This window comes from Cupressus sempervirens, chromosome 3 (genome assembly GCF_028749045.1).
Source record: "Cupressus sempervirens isolate cs-2001-9-10 chromosome 3, ASM2874904v1, whole genome shotgun sequence".
In the NCBI taxonomy this organism is placed as follows: Eukaryota; Viridiplantae; Streptophyta; class Pinopsida; order Cupressales; family Cupressaceae; genus Cupressus; species Cupressus sempervirens.
In genome coordinates this window covers 622228047-622248392 of record NC_143120.1, presented here as the reverse complement: position 1 = coordinate 622248392, position 20346 = coordinate 622228047, and the positions used below count along the sequence as shown (strand labels likewise).

Genomic DNA, 20346 nt, shown 5'->3' with positions numbered 1-20346 from the left:
GTTGTCAACTATCAAATGCAATATCTCTATCATGGTGTTATCATCATACGGTGCTTTAGGAGCCGAAATTCTCAAGACCTCGCTGATACATGTTGCAACTGCCAACCTTTTTTCCTTGTTATGGTGTCTCAAAAGCCTAGGTTGACTTAAGGTATCCTTAGTCGGCGAGAGGATTCTCTGTACAAATCTTGAAGGTAACTGGTTCACCTTACACAAACATACTTCCAATATATCTAATAGAAGATCAACACCCTAACTGAGCTCTTTGCCAATCTTTTGTAGTGCCTTCAACTACCATTTTCCATCACTGTTCGGAGTCATAGTGTGATCCAAATACCAAAATCTCTCAATCATCTCAGCAGGCTGGCAAGATCACCTGCTTTGATACCACTATAATGTTCCATTCTAGAGTTGCCTTATGAAGTCCTGTACAGAATTTTTGCTCTAGCCCTTTGCATGTTGTTTCTTTGTCTCTTTATTTTCCAGCTTTCCAACAATATACCATAGTATGCTTCAGGTAGTCTTGTCTTGTGCTTCAGGTAGTCTGGGCTTGTGCTCCAGGTAGTATCCCTTAGTGCTTCGGGTAGTAGTTATCCCTTAGTGCTTTGGTTAGTCTTCCTCAATGCTTCAGGTAGTCTTTTTCAATGCTTCGATAGTCTTCCTCAAATTGCTTTGGGTAGTCCTTTTCATTGCTTCAGTAGTCTTCCTCAATGCTTCAAGTAGCTAGTGCTTTAGGTAGTTCTCCCTTAGCGCTTTGGGTAGTCTTTCTTTATGCTTCAGGTAGTCTTCCTCAGTGCTTCGGGTAGTCCTTTTCAATGCTTCGGTAGTCTTTCTCAATGCTTCAGGTAGCCAATGCTTCAGGTAGTTCTCCCTCAATGCTTTGGGTAGTCTTTTTTTATGCTTCAAGTAGTCTTCCTCAATGCTTCCGCTAGTCCTTTTCAATGCCTCAGTAGTCTTCCTCAATGCTTCGGGTAGCTAATGTTTCAGGTAGTTCTCCCTCAGTGCTTTGGGGAGTCTTTTTTTATGCTTCAAGTAGTCTTCCTCAATGCTTCTGCTAGTCCTTTTCAATGCCTCAGTAGTCTTCCTCGGTGCTTCAGGTAGTTCTTCCTCAGTGCTTCGAGTAGTCTTTCTTTATGCCTTAGGTAGTCTGTATGGTTCAGATCAGAAAGACAATATGGCCATATGACCTGAGGGTGATGTGAGGTGTCCGTACAACTAGTTGGAGATGGCCATGCGGTATGGAGCAAGATGGTCGTACGGTATGCAAGTGGCCGTATGGTTTGTGTTTAACACAAGCAATCGTGTGGTATTGATTGAGGTGTCCATACAGTTTGAAATGCAGTTGTACAGTAAAGCTTGGGAGTTGTGGGGATGGGTATGGAAGTCACAGAGGGTCGTCAGGATGATGGGTTGAGTTGCGCTTTGAGATGCTAGAACAAAGTGAATATATTTGCTAGAAATGCCAATTAATGCCAGTACAAATATTGAAATCCAATCACAGATATATAGATATATGTATTTGCAAACAAAGATGGTGCACAAAATTGCTAGATCTAAGCAAGTAATACATAGACGAAGTAGGGTGAGGGTTGAATCCCACCAAAACTGGATTAGTCAAGCAGGGAAGATTTTTCACTTTTGAAATGGCAAACAATACTGAACTCCAATAGGAATTCATAGTACAAAGAAATAATCCAAATTGCATGACAACTACTACCTACATGTCATGCTTAAATACCCTTCGGAGGAACTCCCAAGGGTTTACAAAGATAGCCGATGACAACTACTACGGAAACAATTGAAATAAAAATGGGTATGAGATAACTAAATCAATTGGAACCACAAATACAAATATTATTAACTTGGGCCCCATATTAATTAATTAAAGTAACTAATTAAAGGTCCTTTTAGTATATTATTTAAATTTTGGGACCAATTAATTAATTAAATTATTACATTAAAATTTGGGGACATGACAGAGAAAAAAGTGGGAGCAACTCAACCAACTTTGACTTGGTAAAAAAGGTGAGAAATTTTTCGACTACATGTTGTAATGATATGTAATTGAATTATATGTAATTACATATTTATATGTAATTAAAACACTTGGTAAAGGTTTTGCAAAACGGGTTGCAAGCTTTGGGTTTAACCATGGAGGAAACTCCGTAGTTAAGTGCACTCAGGCTGGAGTAGTACTGGGATGGGTGACCTCCCGGGAAGTCTCAGTGCTTCACCCCTGTGAGCATCACCTAGATCCAATGAGTGCTAAGTGTTCCATTTATTCTCATGAGAGATGGATTCATGTTGAATCACTACTCATGAAACATGGGTCAATAAGTTTGACTCAAAATCACACAATTAAATCCTGAGAGCAATATCACAATTTGACTTGCTATGGAAATTATCTCCTGCTTATCAGTCATTCTCTCCAAGAGAATATAATATGAGGTGTATTTGGTCTCAACTTGTTTCAGGAATTGCTTCTTTGTAAAGCTCCTGTAAAGTGCATGTGATGTATGGTGATTGTAGATAAACATTTACACTTCTCTCCCATCATTAACCACCTGTTTAATCTAGTCAATTTTTCCCATGTCTTTGAGTGCATTGTTCATGACATGCATGCAACATGGAGTCCACCAAATATGCTTATAGGCTGCCTCAACAAGCCTCCTTGCAACTTTGCACACGTGTTGCATCTGTCGCAACTTGGACCACATTTTGTGGCCCAAACTCAATGGCTTCCCTAAGCACATGAAATTGGAAATCAACATGTTTACAATACCTTGAAGAATCAATTGCCCTCGAAAAGTATGGGCCCCTGGTGCATGTGACCATAATGTTGATGAGTGGACGATGACTAATGTCTGTGCACCCATTCATGATAATGTTGTAGCCTGAATCCATCCAACATGCTTTCATCTGTTCCATCAAGATCCCAACCTTGTCATAGGCCTTATCCAACACTGTGGTCCTCAACTTGTGGTCACCTAGTGGCACACATGATGGGTCTCCCTCTTTCACTGCCATGGACATCATCCTCACAAAATAGGGAGATCGAGCCACGTGTAGGGATGCCATTGGAAAATAAGAAATCACCAACAATATCGTCTAACCACTCCCTTGTGAGGATGTTGAATAAATGAGCAATGGGGTTACTACCACTATGACTTGTAGTTGCTTTTTTTTTTCCCTTGCTGAATTGTGTGTAGGTGAGGAAAAATATGGTGTAGATGACATAATCCCTGCTCTTTGATGCAAGATACATGTAGATGTATCTCGCTGCCCCTATAGCTGTTGTATACTCTATACCTGTTGCCTAGCAGCCAAAGATCTAGGCACTATGACTTCAATATCATCAAAAATACCCCATAGTTTGTTCACTTCATTTCTGTATTTCAATTCTTAGGATTTTCCAAGAATACACATGAGGTCACACCATAACCAGTCCAAAAAAAGTGTGCATTAACTCTTGTAATGCTTCCAAACCATTCTTTGCGGCACATATTACGCTTCCATTTCTGTGTGCCACCACCTAGATGTGTAGTGTGTAATTTTCATAGGAAAATATTGTAGAGGGGACTTTGGATCATAAGGACCCCTAACAAACTTTGCCAAAATTTGTGAAGGGCAATCAATACAAGGCACCCCTGGAGCAACATAAGGAGGCTCTTCCTCAGATTGGGCATCGACATTAGCCCCATGATCAATTCCCTCAGGCTCAAGCTCATAATCAGATGCACTTCCCTCATTGATTTTCATGTCTTCTACACTTTAAATACATTTCAGCCTATTTTAATAACAAAAAATTAATATAAAAATCAAGGTCACCGGGAGACGGGGAGACTTTGAGGTCTCCGGTACTGGTACTGGTACCGGTACGGCAATTTTTCAAATAGGAGACGGGGGTACTTGGAGACGGCAATTTTTTTTTTTTTTTTAAAAATAAATTTTTAATAGTTTAAACTTAAAGAGTCTAATACTAAAAGTAAATACAAAATTTCAAAATTTCAAAATAGTAATACCGTAAGACTAAAAGACTAAAGTAAATAATAAATTAATAATACTAGTGTTGTCACATTAAAAATTAAAATAGATTCATAGAGTCAAACTGTCAAAGATTATAATAATAATAAGCGGTCAGATACATAAGTACATTACTGAAATAGATTTTAAAACCTGACAAATTGGCATTGCTACAAAAAATTTGTGAAAATTATTGAATTATTCAACATTGATGCATGCATAGAGACACACTTAGGATTTCTATTTTCTAACTAAGAGTTAGGATTGCTTAGTTTAAAAGGGAGTAAATCATTTTGTAATAGTGTATTTTTTCCAGTTACACAAATTCAACTAACAAAGATTCCTATATTGGTACTAGGATATTGCCAACAGCAGATAAACAGGTACGAATAACAAATACGACTTATACATCAAACTGAAACATGATATCCTCTTGAAAAAACAGAAATATGGGACCAAATACATTCATGTTAACATACATAAAACCTCTAGTCTATCACTGTTATCGCTGAGTCTTTATCAGCAAATAGATGCTTGGTTTTCATGAGGAATAATACTATTATCAAGCATTTGCATATCAGATTTTTGTAACATACGTAATACTATCTTCTAATGCACTAACAACAGTTTTTGCACCCTAATTTCTCAGCCGCATAAATTTATGTGATTTGGGATCTTTACTGCAATCCTGTACAGCTTCCAATATGTTGTCTTAGACTTGTATCGTGTTCCTGTAGGTGACGTACATCACCAAGCAGTTGTTACGGAATTCATATAGTACCTTAGATTTTTGCACTAAAACATTTAAATGAGGGCTAAAATATATAAAATTATTTAATATTATATTTTACATTTATATTTTATCAGGAGACTTCGAGGGGACTTCACTTTTTGGATTAGGAGACGGGGAGACTTCAGGAGACTTCGTCATGAAGTCTCCAACCTTTTTTGAGGTCTCCGGAGACGCGAAAAGTCTCCGAGACGCGTCTCGGTCTCCGAGACGCCACTTTTAGGGGGGAGACGGGTCTCCTGGTAACCATGATAAAAATCATAGAATTATCAACTATCTAGTATCAACAAGATTCAAGAATGAAACATTCAAAAATTAATTTTTAAATGCAAAGCTGAAAGTAAATACTAAATATAAATTGATTTCTAAAACAAAAGAAAATATTGTAAATAAAAAAAACCTACCTTGCGCTTGATGAGACACTTGCCAAATCAAATCTTCTTGCTCCCCTTGATCTTGCAATCCTTGCAAAATCACCCACCAAGCTCTCACAAACTCCTCCATCCTCTTTTGCTCACTTTGCTCCTTGCTGCTCCAAAACAATGAAATTGAAATGTGAAATGAAAATGAGGTGTATGAGCCTTATTTAGCCTTGAAATAGACCTCATGGGACCACACCCAATTAGGGTTCCCTTGCTAAAAAAAACATAAAAAATAATTGCAATTTTTTTTTTTTTTTTTTTTTGACTTTTTAGTCAAGGCACTGGCCGCACTCCCCGCACCCCAGACACACCCGCGTCCCGCCCAGGTGCACCGATCGGTGCGGCTGCGTTTTGGCCGCAGTGGGGGTAGTTAGGTGAATGACGTACCCACACCCAATGCATACGGTTTTTGGGGTGGGTGCACGCACTCGGGTTACGCTATTGTAAACCCATGTCCACATCTATGGAAACAAAACTTTGCATAAATTAAAAGAAACTGCAACTAATTCTGAACTGGCAGATTTCACTCTTTATAGGTAAATAATTGGATCCTTGATGTATCTAGTAAACACTCGACCATATATTTGTTATGCAGTAAGTGTCCTCAATCAATTTATGTGTGAACCAAGACAAATGCATGTTGCAACAAAACAAATGCTGAGATACCTACAAGGCACTATTGGATGTTGTCTTAGATATTCAGCCAACACAAATTTTGGGGTTTGTCCTAAAGTGGGTTTGGTAGGGTTGTATCTAATTCCTGTATTCCAGACTCCAGTATATCGGGTCTCTTGATGAACAAATGTGCAAATAAGTCCTATTATCAAATCCAATACTACAACTGCTTTGAGTGTTTATATTTTATGTGAGTAATATAGGTTCGTGGATAGATCTATGAGGAGATAATGTGAGTTTATTATTACCCATGGGATAGTTGAAAGAAGTACAAAAGATTATAGCTGCCCAAGGTCAATAATTATCATTGTGAAATAATGAGATTATCTGAAATTGTTATTATTCATTTTATTTGATGCTTTGCCTGAATCTTCTAGTGGAAGTTGCCTTCTAATGTTTATTGTCCAGATTTTCTAATGTTGGCAGTTGGAAATTATATGCATGCAAGGACACTACCGTGATGTAATTCTAAACTTATTGAGTTGACATTGTTAAGGAAACCTTGATAGAATCAAGATAGTCTCCACATTGGGCATCTGTGTTGTGTTTACAGCTGTATCAACTGGTGGAGATGGAGCCGAGTCTCATCGTAGAGGCAATGGATATTCATCTTGCGTTAGTTCTAGGCAAGAATTTACAGACATTGGGCTTGTATCTGGATGTGATTGCAATTTGTGGGTTCTTTCTTTGAATTGGGCAAAGCATGCCTAGTATATTGCCTGGTTTGGGTGTGCAAATACTCTGCAGCCATTCGTCATATTGGGTTAGAGATTCATCGACATTTCAATCTCTTCATAACCATATGATCTAAGCAAAATAGATGAAGAGATTCAAACCGGAGGCCATCAAGGCAACTTATCAAAGGGTCAACACACTTGAGAATATGATGAAGTCGAGTCTGGAGAATACTATTAATTACATAAAAGGAGAGCTTGATGGGATGAAGAGGGAGGATTTCTTTAGGCCCAATAAGATTACGAGGGAGATTGAGAAGCAGATGGAGAGTGCCAAGTCCATTGCAAAGGATCCACAAGCTTGAGAAGTAGTGTGGCTTCAAAAGCTCCTTGTTTGGTCAAACACTGTAGCCAACTATAATTTATTGTGATAATCAAAGTTATGTGAAGCTCTCTGTCATTCTAGTGTTAGAATGTTGTCCTTGTTAAGAGGGAGTCTCTTCTGAGAGGGACTCTTAGCATCCATGACTCTTACTATGTGCTAAAATGCATGTTTGCTAAGATGGAGAAAAAATAGGAGAAAGCCCTTGAGGTATGCTCTTTAATGCATATTTCTTTGAGGAGAAATATGAGATAAAAGTCCTTGAGAGATGTCGTTTTTTAATGCAGATTTCTCTAAGGAGAAATATGAGGTGAAAGTCCTTGAGACATGTTGCTCTTTCCACATATGGGAGTAGACATGATGAACATCATGTTGAGAGGCTCCATGATGGCATCACATTGAGTGATTTTGTGATGTGCACTTGTGTATGTGCTTCTTTCCACACATGGGAGTAGCCATGGTGGACATCATTTTGAGAGATTCCATGATGACATCACGTTGAATGACTTTGTGATGATATCTTGTGAGCATGTTTCTTTCCACACATAGATTAGCCATGGTGGACGTCATGTTGAGTGATTCCATGGCATTATCACATGGAGAGATTCCATACAAATGGGTGCCATTGTGGATGTCATGTTAAGAGATTCCATGATAGGGATATCTGGAAAGATACTTCCCTAGCTAAGAGGGAGTGTTGATTTTATAGCATTGGGATCTGTCTTTATTTCCTGAATTCAAATTAAATAAATGACTATTGAAATCATCTTTGTTTTGTATTGCTACTTCATATGTTGTTGAAGTTGAAGCAACACAGTCACCACAAATGTATTTCTATATTGGCAGATACTTTCACTTCTAATGGCAGTCTTTTCATTTCTCGCAGAAGATTCTTCATTTGTCATGGCAGTCTGTTCAATTAACATGACAGACCGTTGGGTTTAAGACAATGAAGAGTCAACAGTTTGCATATAAATAGAGTCCAACCATGAAGGGTTTTAGCCTGGTAGAGGAAGACAAGTTTGTGCATCTGAGCTAGTTTCATGTGAATTGCAATTCAAACTCCTGCTTACTCATTAATAAAAGTGATATTTTATGTGGCTGGTTTTTTCTCCCTCAAGTTTGAGGTTTTTCCCAGGATAATTTGCTGTGTATTTTGTTCCTTTATTTTTTTGGCTGTTTACCTTTATTTCTGGTATGAGTCTCCAACCCTTGCCACCTTTATGTTGCTGAGCAGAATCTTAGTCAGAACTTGACAATACTGTTGCCTTTTTTTCATAATGAAAACATGAAAGATTCTCATCAGGCAGATGACTTCACAGATTGTCACTTTTCAGTTTTCACTTGATTAAGTGGGGATTCTGGTCATTCCAATCACTTAAATTTGTCAGAACAATTTTATGTTTTGGGCATCCAAAAAGTGTGCTATCTTTTAAGTCGTGTAGGGTTTGTATGCTCATTCACCACTTCATAACTCCTTGGCGGAGAATTGCTCCAATTATGTCACTGAAAAACGTGTCACATCTTGTACAAATGTTGTTGGGTGAACTCGTGGACATCTTGTTTTCTGATATAGGTGGAAATTGAATAAGATTCAATCAACATTTAGAAACTGAGTGGAATTCTGTTTCACATAGGACCAAAGTGGAATTTTGCTTCACTTATGCCAACTTAGCTATGTAGGTGGAAGTTTCAAATAGTTAGGCTATAAAGAAGTGAACCCATGCTTACGTTTGCCACTATTAACTTTTTTAAGGCAGAAAAATTCATCAATTTAGCCCAATTTCCCTGTTTTCTTTGCTGATGCCTCTTCATGTTGGAACATCATCATTTCTCTCGCTCTGACTTTTGTGTTCACCATCATCGTGCAAAAGTCCATAGTTGAAGAATAAAGACCATAACATTATAACCTAAACCTTATAAACTAACTTGATCAACCATAAATTGAATTGGAATAGCATAATGATGATAAACAAGAAAAAGGTAAGTATGAAAAGTGGTTTTTATATGGGTGCAGTAGTAAGCATTTATTAGTATGGGGAAGGCTACTGATAGTAGAAAATCCTTCGCTTTTGGGTTTCACTCTGGTCAGTTTCTCAAATGACAAAGCTTTTGGGTGCATATAAAAATTATCATTCATTTTCCACAGTAACAAATGCTAAATGGTACTTTTGTACTTTGCGTGTTTAATTATCTTGTGATTTACTCATTTACATAAACATTTGGGAGTTTAACTGAATACTAGTGGAAAATTGTAATCAATGTATTTGCTTGAGCATTAAAATGGTCTAATTTAATAAAAATCCCATGAAACAGAAATATATAAATAAGAAAAGACAATGGAACCACTCATTACACTATTGTAATTGCTATGATAACAAAATGGTATCCCACATCAGAAAAGCTTATCCTGGGTAATGAATGGCATGATTGAGGCTCAAATTAACAACAATCAATCACTAAGGTGATTTAGAGTGCGCAAACATTATATAAGTAAAAGATTATTATTTCGTAGAAATGTATTTATAAATAAACAGTGATTGAACTCAAACAACAGACTCCAAAATCTGATTGTCATGCATGTTACTCAAGAATTTAGTAGATCAATTCTTTTGCAGGTCACAGAATGTCAATTCACCTCGCTTTTGCACCCTATATTCAAGCTATAGTTACACACACACACACAGACACACACACAGACACACACACACACACACACGCACAGCCCAGCTTAGCTCTCAGAACTTTTGTTGGCCTATCTCGTTCAATTTGCACCCACTCATTGCCTTGTAAGTTTAGATCACTTAATTAATTTCTCTTACAAAAGCTGAGGGTTTTTCTCAAAGATCCGCAGTTCACAAGCTTACACTTGGGCTGATTGTTACTTTTGGTGTTTGTCTATTACAAGAGAGCATGACAATTGCTTTGGAGAATGGATGGATTCTCGTCATTCATCATCCAGTCATTACAAACTTCTCAGTTCTTGTATTATAAAGTTTGTCATCTTTGTCTAAAGTCTGCGTCATCGAAATGAAGTCTGGTAGATCTTGATACATGTCCTTGTGTTAAATTGGCACTTATTCATATTGACATTGGCATGTTTCCCTCAAGCCTCATCTAAAAAATTTGGACCCTCTAAGTAGAAGTTGATGTGGTAGGTGAAGGTGTTTTCAAATTTGAAAACTGAAAATCCATGTGACATGGGTTTTTGAAAGTAATTGTGAGAAATTCCTGTGATATTGAATCATCAAAACATAAAATTTTGGTTTCTGCAAATTGAGCTATTTTATTACATTTTATTTTTGTATTTTTAGGTATTTTTGGAGTATTTTTGGGATGAACTTACCCTACAGAAAAGACAGAGGACTTAGGGAAAATCCTTAGCTTTTTCATTAGTCTTACACTTTTGCACTACCAGTAATGGTAAATAAGCTACAATTTCCGCAGGTATTTTAGAATCATCAAATACAGATATGTTTGCTTTACATTCCATCTTCCTTTTTTTAAGCTACTACTGAAAGGTTGTTGCTAAATGGGAAGTGATTGAAGGTGGAAAGATCATGTACTCTCACCATCCTTATGAATGCTTTTAGGAAACTAAAAATATCGAATAGAAAACATAATCATCTTGATCCTCATTGTATCCTGTTATTCTTTGGTTGCATCAATTGCTGCAGGAATGCCACAACTTGTATAGCTCTTGGCATAATGAGACTTAAGTGTGATAATCTGGTTTCTTAACTTGGATATGTGAGGCCAACCTCCATTTTTTTATGCTTTTTCTTTTGTCATACAATTATATAATAGTGTACCATCATGTATTTCTTGTATTGAGATACAAACTTACACCCAACAAAAAAGAAGATGACGAGTTTCTACATTTCATTGAAGTAGGATTAGAATGGGAACACATTGTACAGATACGATATTTGCTTCTGCTTGAAATATAAAATCCAGTACCCGATTGTGGTCACTTTGTTGATTTGTTAATGCTAAATATAAATAGAAGACTTTCATGCAATCTATCACACATTTCCTAGGTATTTGGTAGCAAGTACTTTGTTTATGATGCAATTTGTGATGGGAACTGTGATTTAAGAAGTCTGTAGGTCTGTGTGCTTGGTTTGACAGTACTGTCCAAATGTATTGTTGTTTTAGGTGTTGGTAAGTTGTTTTTTCTAAAGTAACAACCAGAAAAGTAAACAAATTCTCCATTTCCCTTTGATTATGATGACAAAAAAGAATCTTAATGATTACTCCATTTTTGCAGACTATTCGCACAGATCCTGATTTAGCGAACTTGCGATCTTCAGAAAAGTTCAAACGGTTACTGGACAAGTATGACGAACCATTTATTAATGAGAATGCCATCAATGCGATCAAAAACCTATTTGGCTTCAATAAAAAGTGATGTGTAGCCAACAATATCATTTTCTCAGTTAATCAAGCTGATAAGTCCTGGCTTTTCAAAATGTGCGAGTTGGCATTGTTGTTGCATCTAGCAACAAAATTCACAAAAGCAATTTTAAAGTGTAATTGTTTGTACTATATATGACAATGCCGTCAATTACGTTGCACTCAATTACGTCATTACATAAATCATAATGATTTTTAATTCTGATTCATGCATCTTCTTTGACTCTTATTTTAATTGTCTTGTGCAAATGCTTCTAAGCATTTCCTCTCAAGATGTCAGTCTTTCATGGGCTATTTGGAACAAGAAAATACCATGGGAAATTTTGTTGTTATGATGGGGATTTTTCGTACTCTCTTAGTTATCACAAAACTGAAATACCTATAAAACAATTCCCTGGGAGGACAATTTTAGCAACTCCATTGAACTGCAACTCATTTTGCTAATATCAAAGTTGATTTTGATATTATTCTACAAGTTCCCATATAATATATTTAAACATATCATAAAACAACAAAAAATTATAAAAATACATACTAAGATAAGTATTGTGTTAATTCATAACTGTGTTATCAGATATGTATGTGGTTATGATATCCGTTCTAATTGGAAGTTGTATTTGTGCACATCAAAAGATGTGGATATGTAACACCCTCAGTATACAGATGTTACATTATTACACTATATGTTCTTGCTTATTTATGATATCGAATTAACCATAGATGGACTACTCGCCAAAAATTAGTTGCTAAAACTTGCTGAGGTTTTTCCTCATTGAGTAGTTTTGACTCTTACAAGGAAAACTCGCCCAATTTCTGCCAAAAACTTGGCGAGTCTTTGTTAAAAACTGTCACTTGTGCATAAAAGGGTTAAATGACACAAATGATTTTTTTCATCATTTCTTCATTTGTAATATATATTTTTTTGATAGGTAATTGGCCGAAGCCTAGATTATTTATTTTCCATTTATTATTATTGTTAAAATTAATTATTATTATGTGTTAATTTTGAGTAGATTTTAATCCAAGATCTCTCCGATGAGAGACTCATAATTTACCACTGTGTTATAGGGTTTTGCCTATTCTTCATTTGTATTTTGCTTAAAGGGGGAAAATACTTTTCAAATACTTGCAAACTGATTTACATCATTTTGAAGTGGATTTGAGAAGGTTTTTAAAAAAAAATCAGATTCCCAAGTAGGTTTTCTAATTTTCTTAAAACATTTAATTTATTTTTGTTGCATCTAGATGAATAGAAAATAATTCCTAAGTAGTTAAAAATGATTTTGAGTCATTAGAACAAGATTTAACACTATTTTTTACAAACTTTATTGAATCTTTCACTATTGTTTTTATAGAATATCTATTTTTTTCTATTTAAAAAAAATAAACCTTTAATAGTTTTTCTTAAAAAAAAAACTTTGAGTGATGTCTAAAATTATTTAAATTAATTTAGATAGTTTGCTAAATTGTTTTCATAAAATATTAATCTTGTCCTTTCACTTTGTATGTGTGTGTTAATGGTTAATCATTAGTTTAGAATGTCAACTCTAGAGAATATTCGCTAGAACTTTGCTCATCTAGATATATAGGTCCTTGTCCTATAGATGCTAGAGATAGGACTTGGAGATAGGTTTATCAAGGACCGAATCTTGGGATAGTGATTTGCATTAAATGTGAAAAAAAAAATCACCTTTGCATGTACTGACAAACATGATGCCAGGAGATGTGCTAGTACCACAAAATAAATAAAAATAGACATTAATGCCATACTTGGAGTTGGTGAAGAGAAAAAATTGCAAAGGGAGAGGGCAAAATTAACCACTAGAGAAGCTATAGCTAAATCTCAAGGTTATTTACTTGACCTTGAAGAAGAATAAACACTTGGGGGCATAGTGGGCTCTTGTTGTGGTCCACGTATCCGTGAACACAATACCCACTCAACCACCACTCATGTTTCTTCTAATAAAGTACTTCTTGTTTCACCATTAGTGACACAACTTATAGTTAGTTATTTTGTGCCCAAGAACATACCTAGAGCACAACTCTTTAGAGGTCGCTGGATGGAATAGGGAGGCACATGAGGAAATAGACATTGCATGTGTTGATTTTTTGGCATCTCAACAACCTCCCATTGAATGTGGTAGAGTCCTTATTGGATAAACTTGGCACCACAATGATAGTTTTAGGAAAAAGGTACACGACCCCTTCTTGCAAGGATTTGGGTGGGAGGTTAGTAAATAGTCCACTTGATTTAATTTTTTATTGTTTTTCTTTTTCTATTAAATTAAGATTGTGTACTAAGACCTAATTTTACTTTGTTCTTGTAGGTTCCTCACAAATGTAGTTGATAGGGAAAAAGAAGTGGTGGACCAAATAAAAGAACAGAGAAAATATGATTGCACCATTCTTTTTGATGGGTGAACAAATGGAAAAAAAATTGCATCATTATTCATTTTTTGATTGCTTGCAAGGTGAATATGGTGTTTGTGAAATCAGTTGATGCCTCCAATAAGGTGAAAATGGAGAAACATTGGTTGTAATATTGGGGCAAATTGTCATGGAGGTGGGAGTAGAAAGTGTGGTGCAAATCATCATAGATAATGCAATAACATTTGTGGAATAACATTTGTGGAAGCAGGTAGAATTCTCCTAAAGAAGGCACCTTACTCTTTTTTGGACACTTTGTTCAATACATCCTTCACCTTGTTTTGGAGGACATAGGAAAACTTGATTTGGTGACCGCAAGGGTGGAAGATGCAAGGAGGACCACAACATATTTACAATCATCTTTGGGTTCTACATTTGATGAGGACACTCATGAGAGAGATTCAATGAGATATGGTATCATAAGGTTTGCAATAGTTTTCTTGATGTTGCAAAAACATTCTTGGCACATTAACTTCTTTGAAACAAATGTTTGTAAGTCGGGCATCACTAGACTCACCTTATTCAAACAAGGTTGAAGGAGAGGGCGTCATATGCATAGTCTTTGACAACCATTTTTCATAGAAGGTTACAGAGATTGTGAATATAATTTTGAAACTTGATTTTTAAAAAAATATTCTTTATCCAAGTCTCATTATTAATTGGTAATTTTATTAATTAATCTTTTTGTAATTTGTATTTTTCAATCGTAGGTGTCTGAGCCATTGGTTAGAGTTATGTGCTTCGTAGATGATGATCAAATCCCAATGAGGTATATTTATGACACCATGGATAGGGCTACACAATCTATGAAAAAATATTATAAGAGAATAGACTTAAATTTGATCTCATTGAGGAAATTACTGATAAGAGGTGGAATAACCAAGTCTACCAAGCCATTCGTACAATAGGATACTTCCTCAACAACTATTTTAAGTTCGGGGATTCTTGCTTAGATCCTAATGAAGAGATCATAGGGGGCCTCACTACATGCATTCAAAGGATGATACCTAAGTTTGAGGAGAGAGACCTCATTGTGGCCAAACTCCAAAACTGTAAGGAAGCAAAGGGAGAGCTATTTGTCTTGAGTTGACAAGGAGTAGAAGGAACACTCTGTGATGTCCCCAATTTTATTAAATAACAAATTTTGTAATATGGCCGACAATTGATGTTTCAATCTTTCAGGCCAACTAATTTTTAAATTTTTTTTTTATAGTTTGTCGGCCTGTGGTGCTTTTTGTAATCCTTCGGGAAGTTTCCTTGAAGCCCTTTATAAGACTATCTTATAGGTTGTTTAAGGCATGTTATTTGGATTATTTCTTTGTATCTGTGAATTCATATTGGAGTTCTGGATTGTTCACCATTTCGGAAGCTAAAGATCTTCCCTACTTGGCTATTTTAGTTTCGGTGGGATTTAACCCTCACCCTATTCCATCACCTGTAACACTTTGCTCGGATCTAGCAAATTGGACCACCATCTTTGCATGCGAGTATTAGTTGGAGGTTATTTGTATTCAATATCTATTCATGTTTGGCATTTATTTGATGGATTTGATGTTCTAATATTATTTGCATTTAAGTTAGTATTCTCTTTCCAATCTCTGTGCAACACCCCCCTCCATTCGTCATATTACCTCCCTCTGAATGCCACCCTTATTGCACATTGCACACCACACGTCTGGCAACAACACAGTGCATGAACCCCACATTGCACATCACATGCCTGACAACAACACACCACACACTGTACGTCGGACGTCCCTCACCACATGTCACACACTGCAGATTGCCTGTCGCATGTTGCGCGGACACCACACATTGCATGCTTGACAACAACACACCACTCATTGCATGAAAAAAGTCACCTCCAGATAGAAGACACCTCCGGACATAAATCACCTTCGAAAAAAAAACACCTCCAGAGAGAATCACCTCCGGACAAAGGACACCTCCAGACATAAATCACCTCCGGATAGAAAAGAACTCTTGACAAAATCACCTCCGGACATAAACATCTCCGGATAGAGACCACCTCTGGATAGAGATCACCTCCAAAACACTAAAGTGACATTAGAGTTGGTCGTCTTGCCAACTTGTTGGGAACATTGGATGTCGTCAAGATCTCGATTAGTAGGAAGGATTGGTGAATCAAGCACTGAGATGATGTAGCTTCTAAGGGAGGTAACGAGAGGACAAAAACAATTGAGCGAAGCTTTGCCGAATGGACAATGACAGCTCAGTGAGACCTTGGCAAAGGGGCAAGAACAATTTGGCGAGATCTTTTGACTTTTGGTAGATGGAAGGACAAATGGAGGATACAATGGGCATAGTGATAATTTTGTCAATGAGGCTTACATAGAGTGCTCTGAGACACAACCAATGATATCGACATTTCCCCAATGGTTAGAACAATGTGGGGAACAAGAGCCTACCTTCCTCGAGATGCAAGATCAGTTCTGACAAGACTAGTTTGATATTGGATTTGGAGTGGAATTATCCTTCAAGGATTATGTGGATTTGTGGATGAGATATTTTAGGAGGTAGGGAAATTACAATAATGAAATTAATTGAAAGATTGGAAAGATTAACTTATCACACTTTGATGGATCTAGGCACACATTAGCACGAGCATGGGTTCAGAAGGCTAATACATACTTCTATCTCAACCCCATGCCTAAAGAAGAGGCAATCAAATTTGTGGCACTACAGCTAGAGGGAATTGATCATGAATGGTGGCATGTGATGGTCACCCTCGGTCATGATCGAGTCACTTCATATGTCGACTTCATAGAGAGACTCATTGACTGCTTTGATGGAAAGGTTCCACAGATCAACTTCAAGGAGTTGACACAACTGAAGCAAACTGGATTAGTCGAGAGCTACAACACATAATTTCAGAGACTAGCAGTACTAGTGACAAACATTTTAGAGAGAGAACTTGTTGTCTTATTCATGGATGGATTGATTGAGCCCTTAAAGGGTTGGGTGAAGGGTTTTAACCCCAATAGACTCGTGACAACAATCAAGAAGGCATGTGACATGGCAACATCTACTTCTTCCAAAATTTACTCACACACTAAGCGGTTACTCACTCCAAAGGAGAAAGACAACAAGCTCCTTTCCAAAATTGTGCAATTTGTCATGTATTGCATTTGCATTTGCTTTTCCATTGCTTATAAGAGTGTTTCAAGGTTGGGAACCACTTCAACATCCTTTGTGTGGTTTAGAGGTAATGCCATTGTGGTAGAGGCTTCTACAAGGGAATGAGCCTCACAATTATGACATTTATACAAAAGAAAAACTTGCTTCTTCAACTCTTTACACTCAATTCTTCATTGAAGTTATTCTTCTAGTAGTGATAATAATTGCTACAAATTCCTGGGAGCCAAGGGACACTGAACCTATGCTACGTTTTCTAGAGACATGGGAGGAGCTTTCATAACATTCTGGATCATATAGTGATGCCCAAATTAACAACAACAATAGATAATTGGGATCCTCGTAGGGAGAGCATGCCAATTCATGTATGGTTACATCCTTGGCTTCCATTGTTGGGCCAAGATATGGAGCTTTTATATTAAACCATTTGTTATAAATTGGGGAATGTGCTTCATGCTTGACATTCAAGTGATGCATCTGCATATGCAATTTAATCAACTTGGAAAACTGTATTTGATCTTGCTAGCTAGGAACAACTGATTGTTCGTTTTATTGTACCTCATCTAATGACAATTCTACAGGAATTTGTAATCAACTCAGCTAATCAACAACTAGACCAATTTAACTGGGTTATGGCTCGGGCATGTGCCATTCCCATTTATCATATGGTTGCAATGTTGAAGGCAACATTTTTTCCGAAGTGTCAGCAAGTTTTGTATCATTGGTTTTGTTCAAGTCTTGATTTTAATGAAGTAACAAGGTGGTTTTTAGGGTGGAAAGGACTATTTCGCCCTGAGCTTCTTGTGCTAAGATCTCTCTGTATATATATACACAGGCACATACACACACACACATGTACATACATATACATATATATACATATATATGTATATACATGTACATACACATACATACATACATATACATATACATATACATATACATATACATATATAAAATTTGCATTTGCTTTTCCATTGCATATAGGAGTGTTTCAAGGTTGGAAACCACTTCAACATCCTTTGTATGGTTTAGAGGTAATGCCATTGTGGCAAAAGCTTCTGCAAGGGAATGAGCCTCGTGAGTTAACATATAATGTCTTCAAATAGTTAAGTGCTACCTAAGTATGTCCAAGGCGTCTACACATTGGAGGCATACTTCGCCTACCAAGCTACCTACATACTCGTATCCACGGGTTCAAGAACCTTGAACTATTCACTCTAAAAAATATGTAGTTCTAGTTTCTAACTATTTTGATGTAGTTGTATTCCTATAACTGTTGGTGAGCTTTACTCACCTAATATAACTCTTCGCCATCATACACCCAATTAGGTGAATTAGGCAGTTTTCTATAATTACAATACTCTGATGAAACCTTTGTGTTGTAGTTTATAGTTAATGTAAGGTTAACCTATATATGTACTAACTCACTCCTTATATAGTTATGTTCAAAAGCTTGTGACAATAATCAATGGGTCTAAATAGACCAGTTAAGTTAATGCTGAAACTCTGAGTTTAGCCTTCTATTTTAAAAAGCCAAGTAGATTAGGTTGCATCTACTGAAATGTCTTAATATAAACCACAAGTATGGATTCTTTGTTCTATAAGGGGACCCTTAATTCAAATGTAAATCCGGTTGAGTGTATAGCTTTAGTGAAGAGTTGAGTGTAAGGAGTTACTAGCTTGAACCTATGCTACAAATTCCTTGGAGCCAAGTGACCCTAAACATGTACTACTTTTTTTGGAGACATGGGAGAAGTTACTACTGGCTTCAATACTTTATAACATTTTGGATCATATAGTGATGCTCAAATTAACATCAGTAGATACTTGGGATCCTCGCACATAGAGTGTGCCAATACATGCATGGTTACATCCTTGGCTTCCATTGTTGGGATGTGCACGTGATGGTCTTCATGTTTATGGCTTTGGAACTATTGGTATCTATTTAGATTCTGTAAAAAAAAAAGTGCTTGCATAATATGGAGATAGATGGGTGATTGCATCATTGGAGCAACTAGTTGAGATGCACCGTAATTGAACTGGAGGAAATCATTGATAAACCAAACATATAATGAAGATGAAACTTGAAAACTTGAATGATGAAATGCTGAAATGAAAGTTATCAAGGATCAAACACCTATGTCAGAGTTACAACACAATGTGAAGTTGATTTTAGATATTAAATAAAAAATAAAAAAATGACATAAATCATTCCCCATTTGTTTTGATAATGGAGAGTTGCGCGCGAAAGAGGGTGGAGAGCTCTGACTCAAAACGTTGGTGGAGATTTCATTGCCCTGCCCTTGTGATCACTACATTTCGTTGTCGTGCCATTATGATCTTTGCATTTTGTTGTCGTGCCCTTGGTAGAGATCAGTGGAGATCTAAGATTTCGTTTCCGTGCCTTTGTGATTGTTGCATTTCATTGCCATGACCTTGTGATTTTTGCATTTCTTTGTCGTGCCCTTGTGATCTCCATGCCCTTGCTTTGCGATTTTGTTGTCGTGTCATGCCCGTGTGATCTTTGTGCCTTTTGCACTACAACATTTGGGGTCAAATTGCGATGACAATTTGCAATGGCGGTGTAATTTGTGGTGTAATTCAGGCCCAAATGTAGTAGTGCTTTCTCTGTAATTTTCTTCAAGGGTAGAAGAGGTAGCTATGTAAATGTTCTTTTCTTTTCCTTCTAAACATGTATCTCTTTATATTTCCCCCAGCAGGTGATTAGAGAAGCTTCTCTCTATATATATGTATGTGTATATATACATAGACACACATATGTGTGTGTCTATGTATGTATGTATATATAAACATACATATACATATACATATACATATATACATTTACAAAGATCACTAGGACACAACAACAAGATGCAAAGATCACAAGGGCAGGACAATGAAATACAGAGATGCAAAGATACATATACACATACATACATACATACATACATACATACATACATACATCCACATATGTAATTTTATCACCTTGGAAAATTGTATTTGAACTTTACTCAATCACCAAGAGATAATATAACCTGTAAGTACAGATTGCTGCATACTTAGTTTGATATGAATAGTTTCGATTGAATTCGTCTGAGGAGAGTGAGTCTACTCATGATGATAATGGCTCCACGTATTGGGTCTTTAGAGGAGAGAAACTTACAAAAGATTAGATGTTGTTTCTAGCTCAAATGTTCTCAATTTTATGTTCCCCATGGCCTGAGCTAAAACCCTCATTAATGCATCCAAAATTAAGGTATAAAATATGATCATGTCCCCAAAAAAGAATTGAAATGCATTCAATCTAAATTAGTCTTTGAATCTTAGTAATGTGGTCCAAGCCAAGAGCCTTTTGAACATTGAAACCACTAA

The 20346-nt window shown here is 36.5% G+C and overlaps 1 protein-coding gene across 1 annotated transcript in view; it reads left to right on the top strand.

Annotated features, from left to right (window-relative positions):
• LOC149568204 (protein MET1, chloroplastic-like) overlaps positions 1 to 11591 on the top strand; it is a 118003-nt gene extending 106412 nt beyond the window's left edge. The window contains exon 7 of the mRNA XM_089821210.1: positions 11237 to 11591. Within this exon, the coding sequence (XP_089677336.1) occupies positions 11237 to 11377 (141 nt within the window). The 3' untranslated portion in view covers positions 11378 to 11591. The remainder of the gene's footprint in view (positions 1 to 11236) is intronic.
• Positions 11592 to 20346: the final 8755 nt, after the last annotated feature.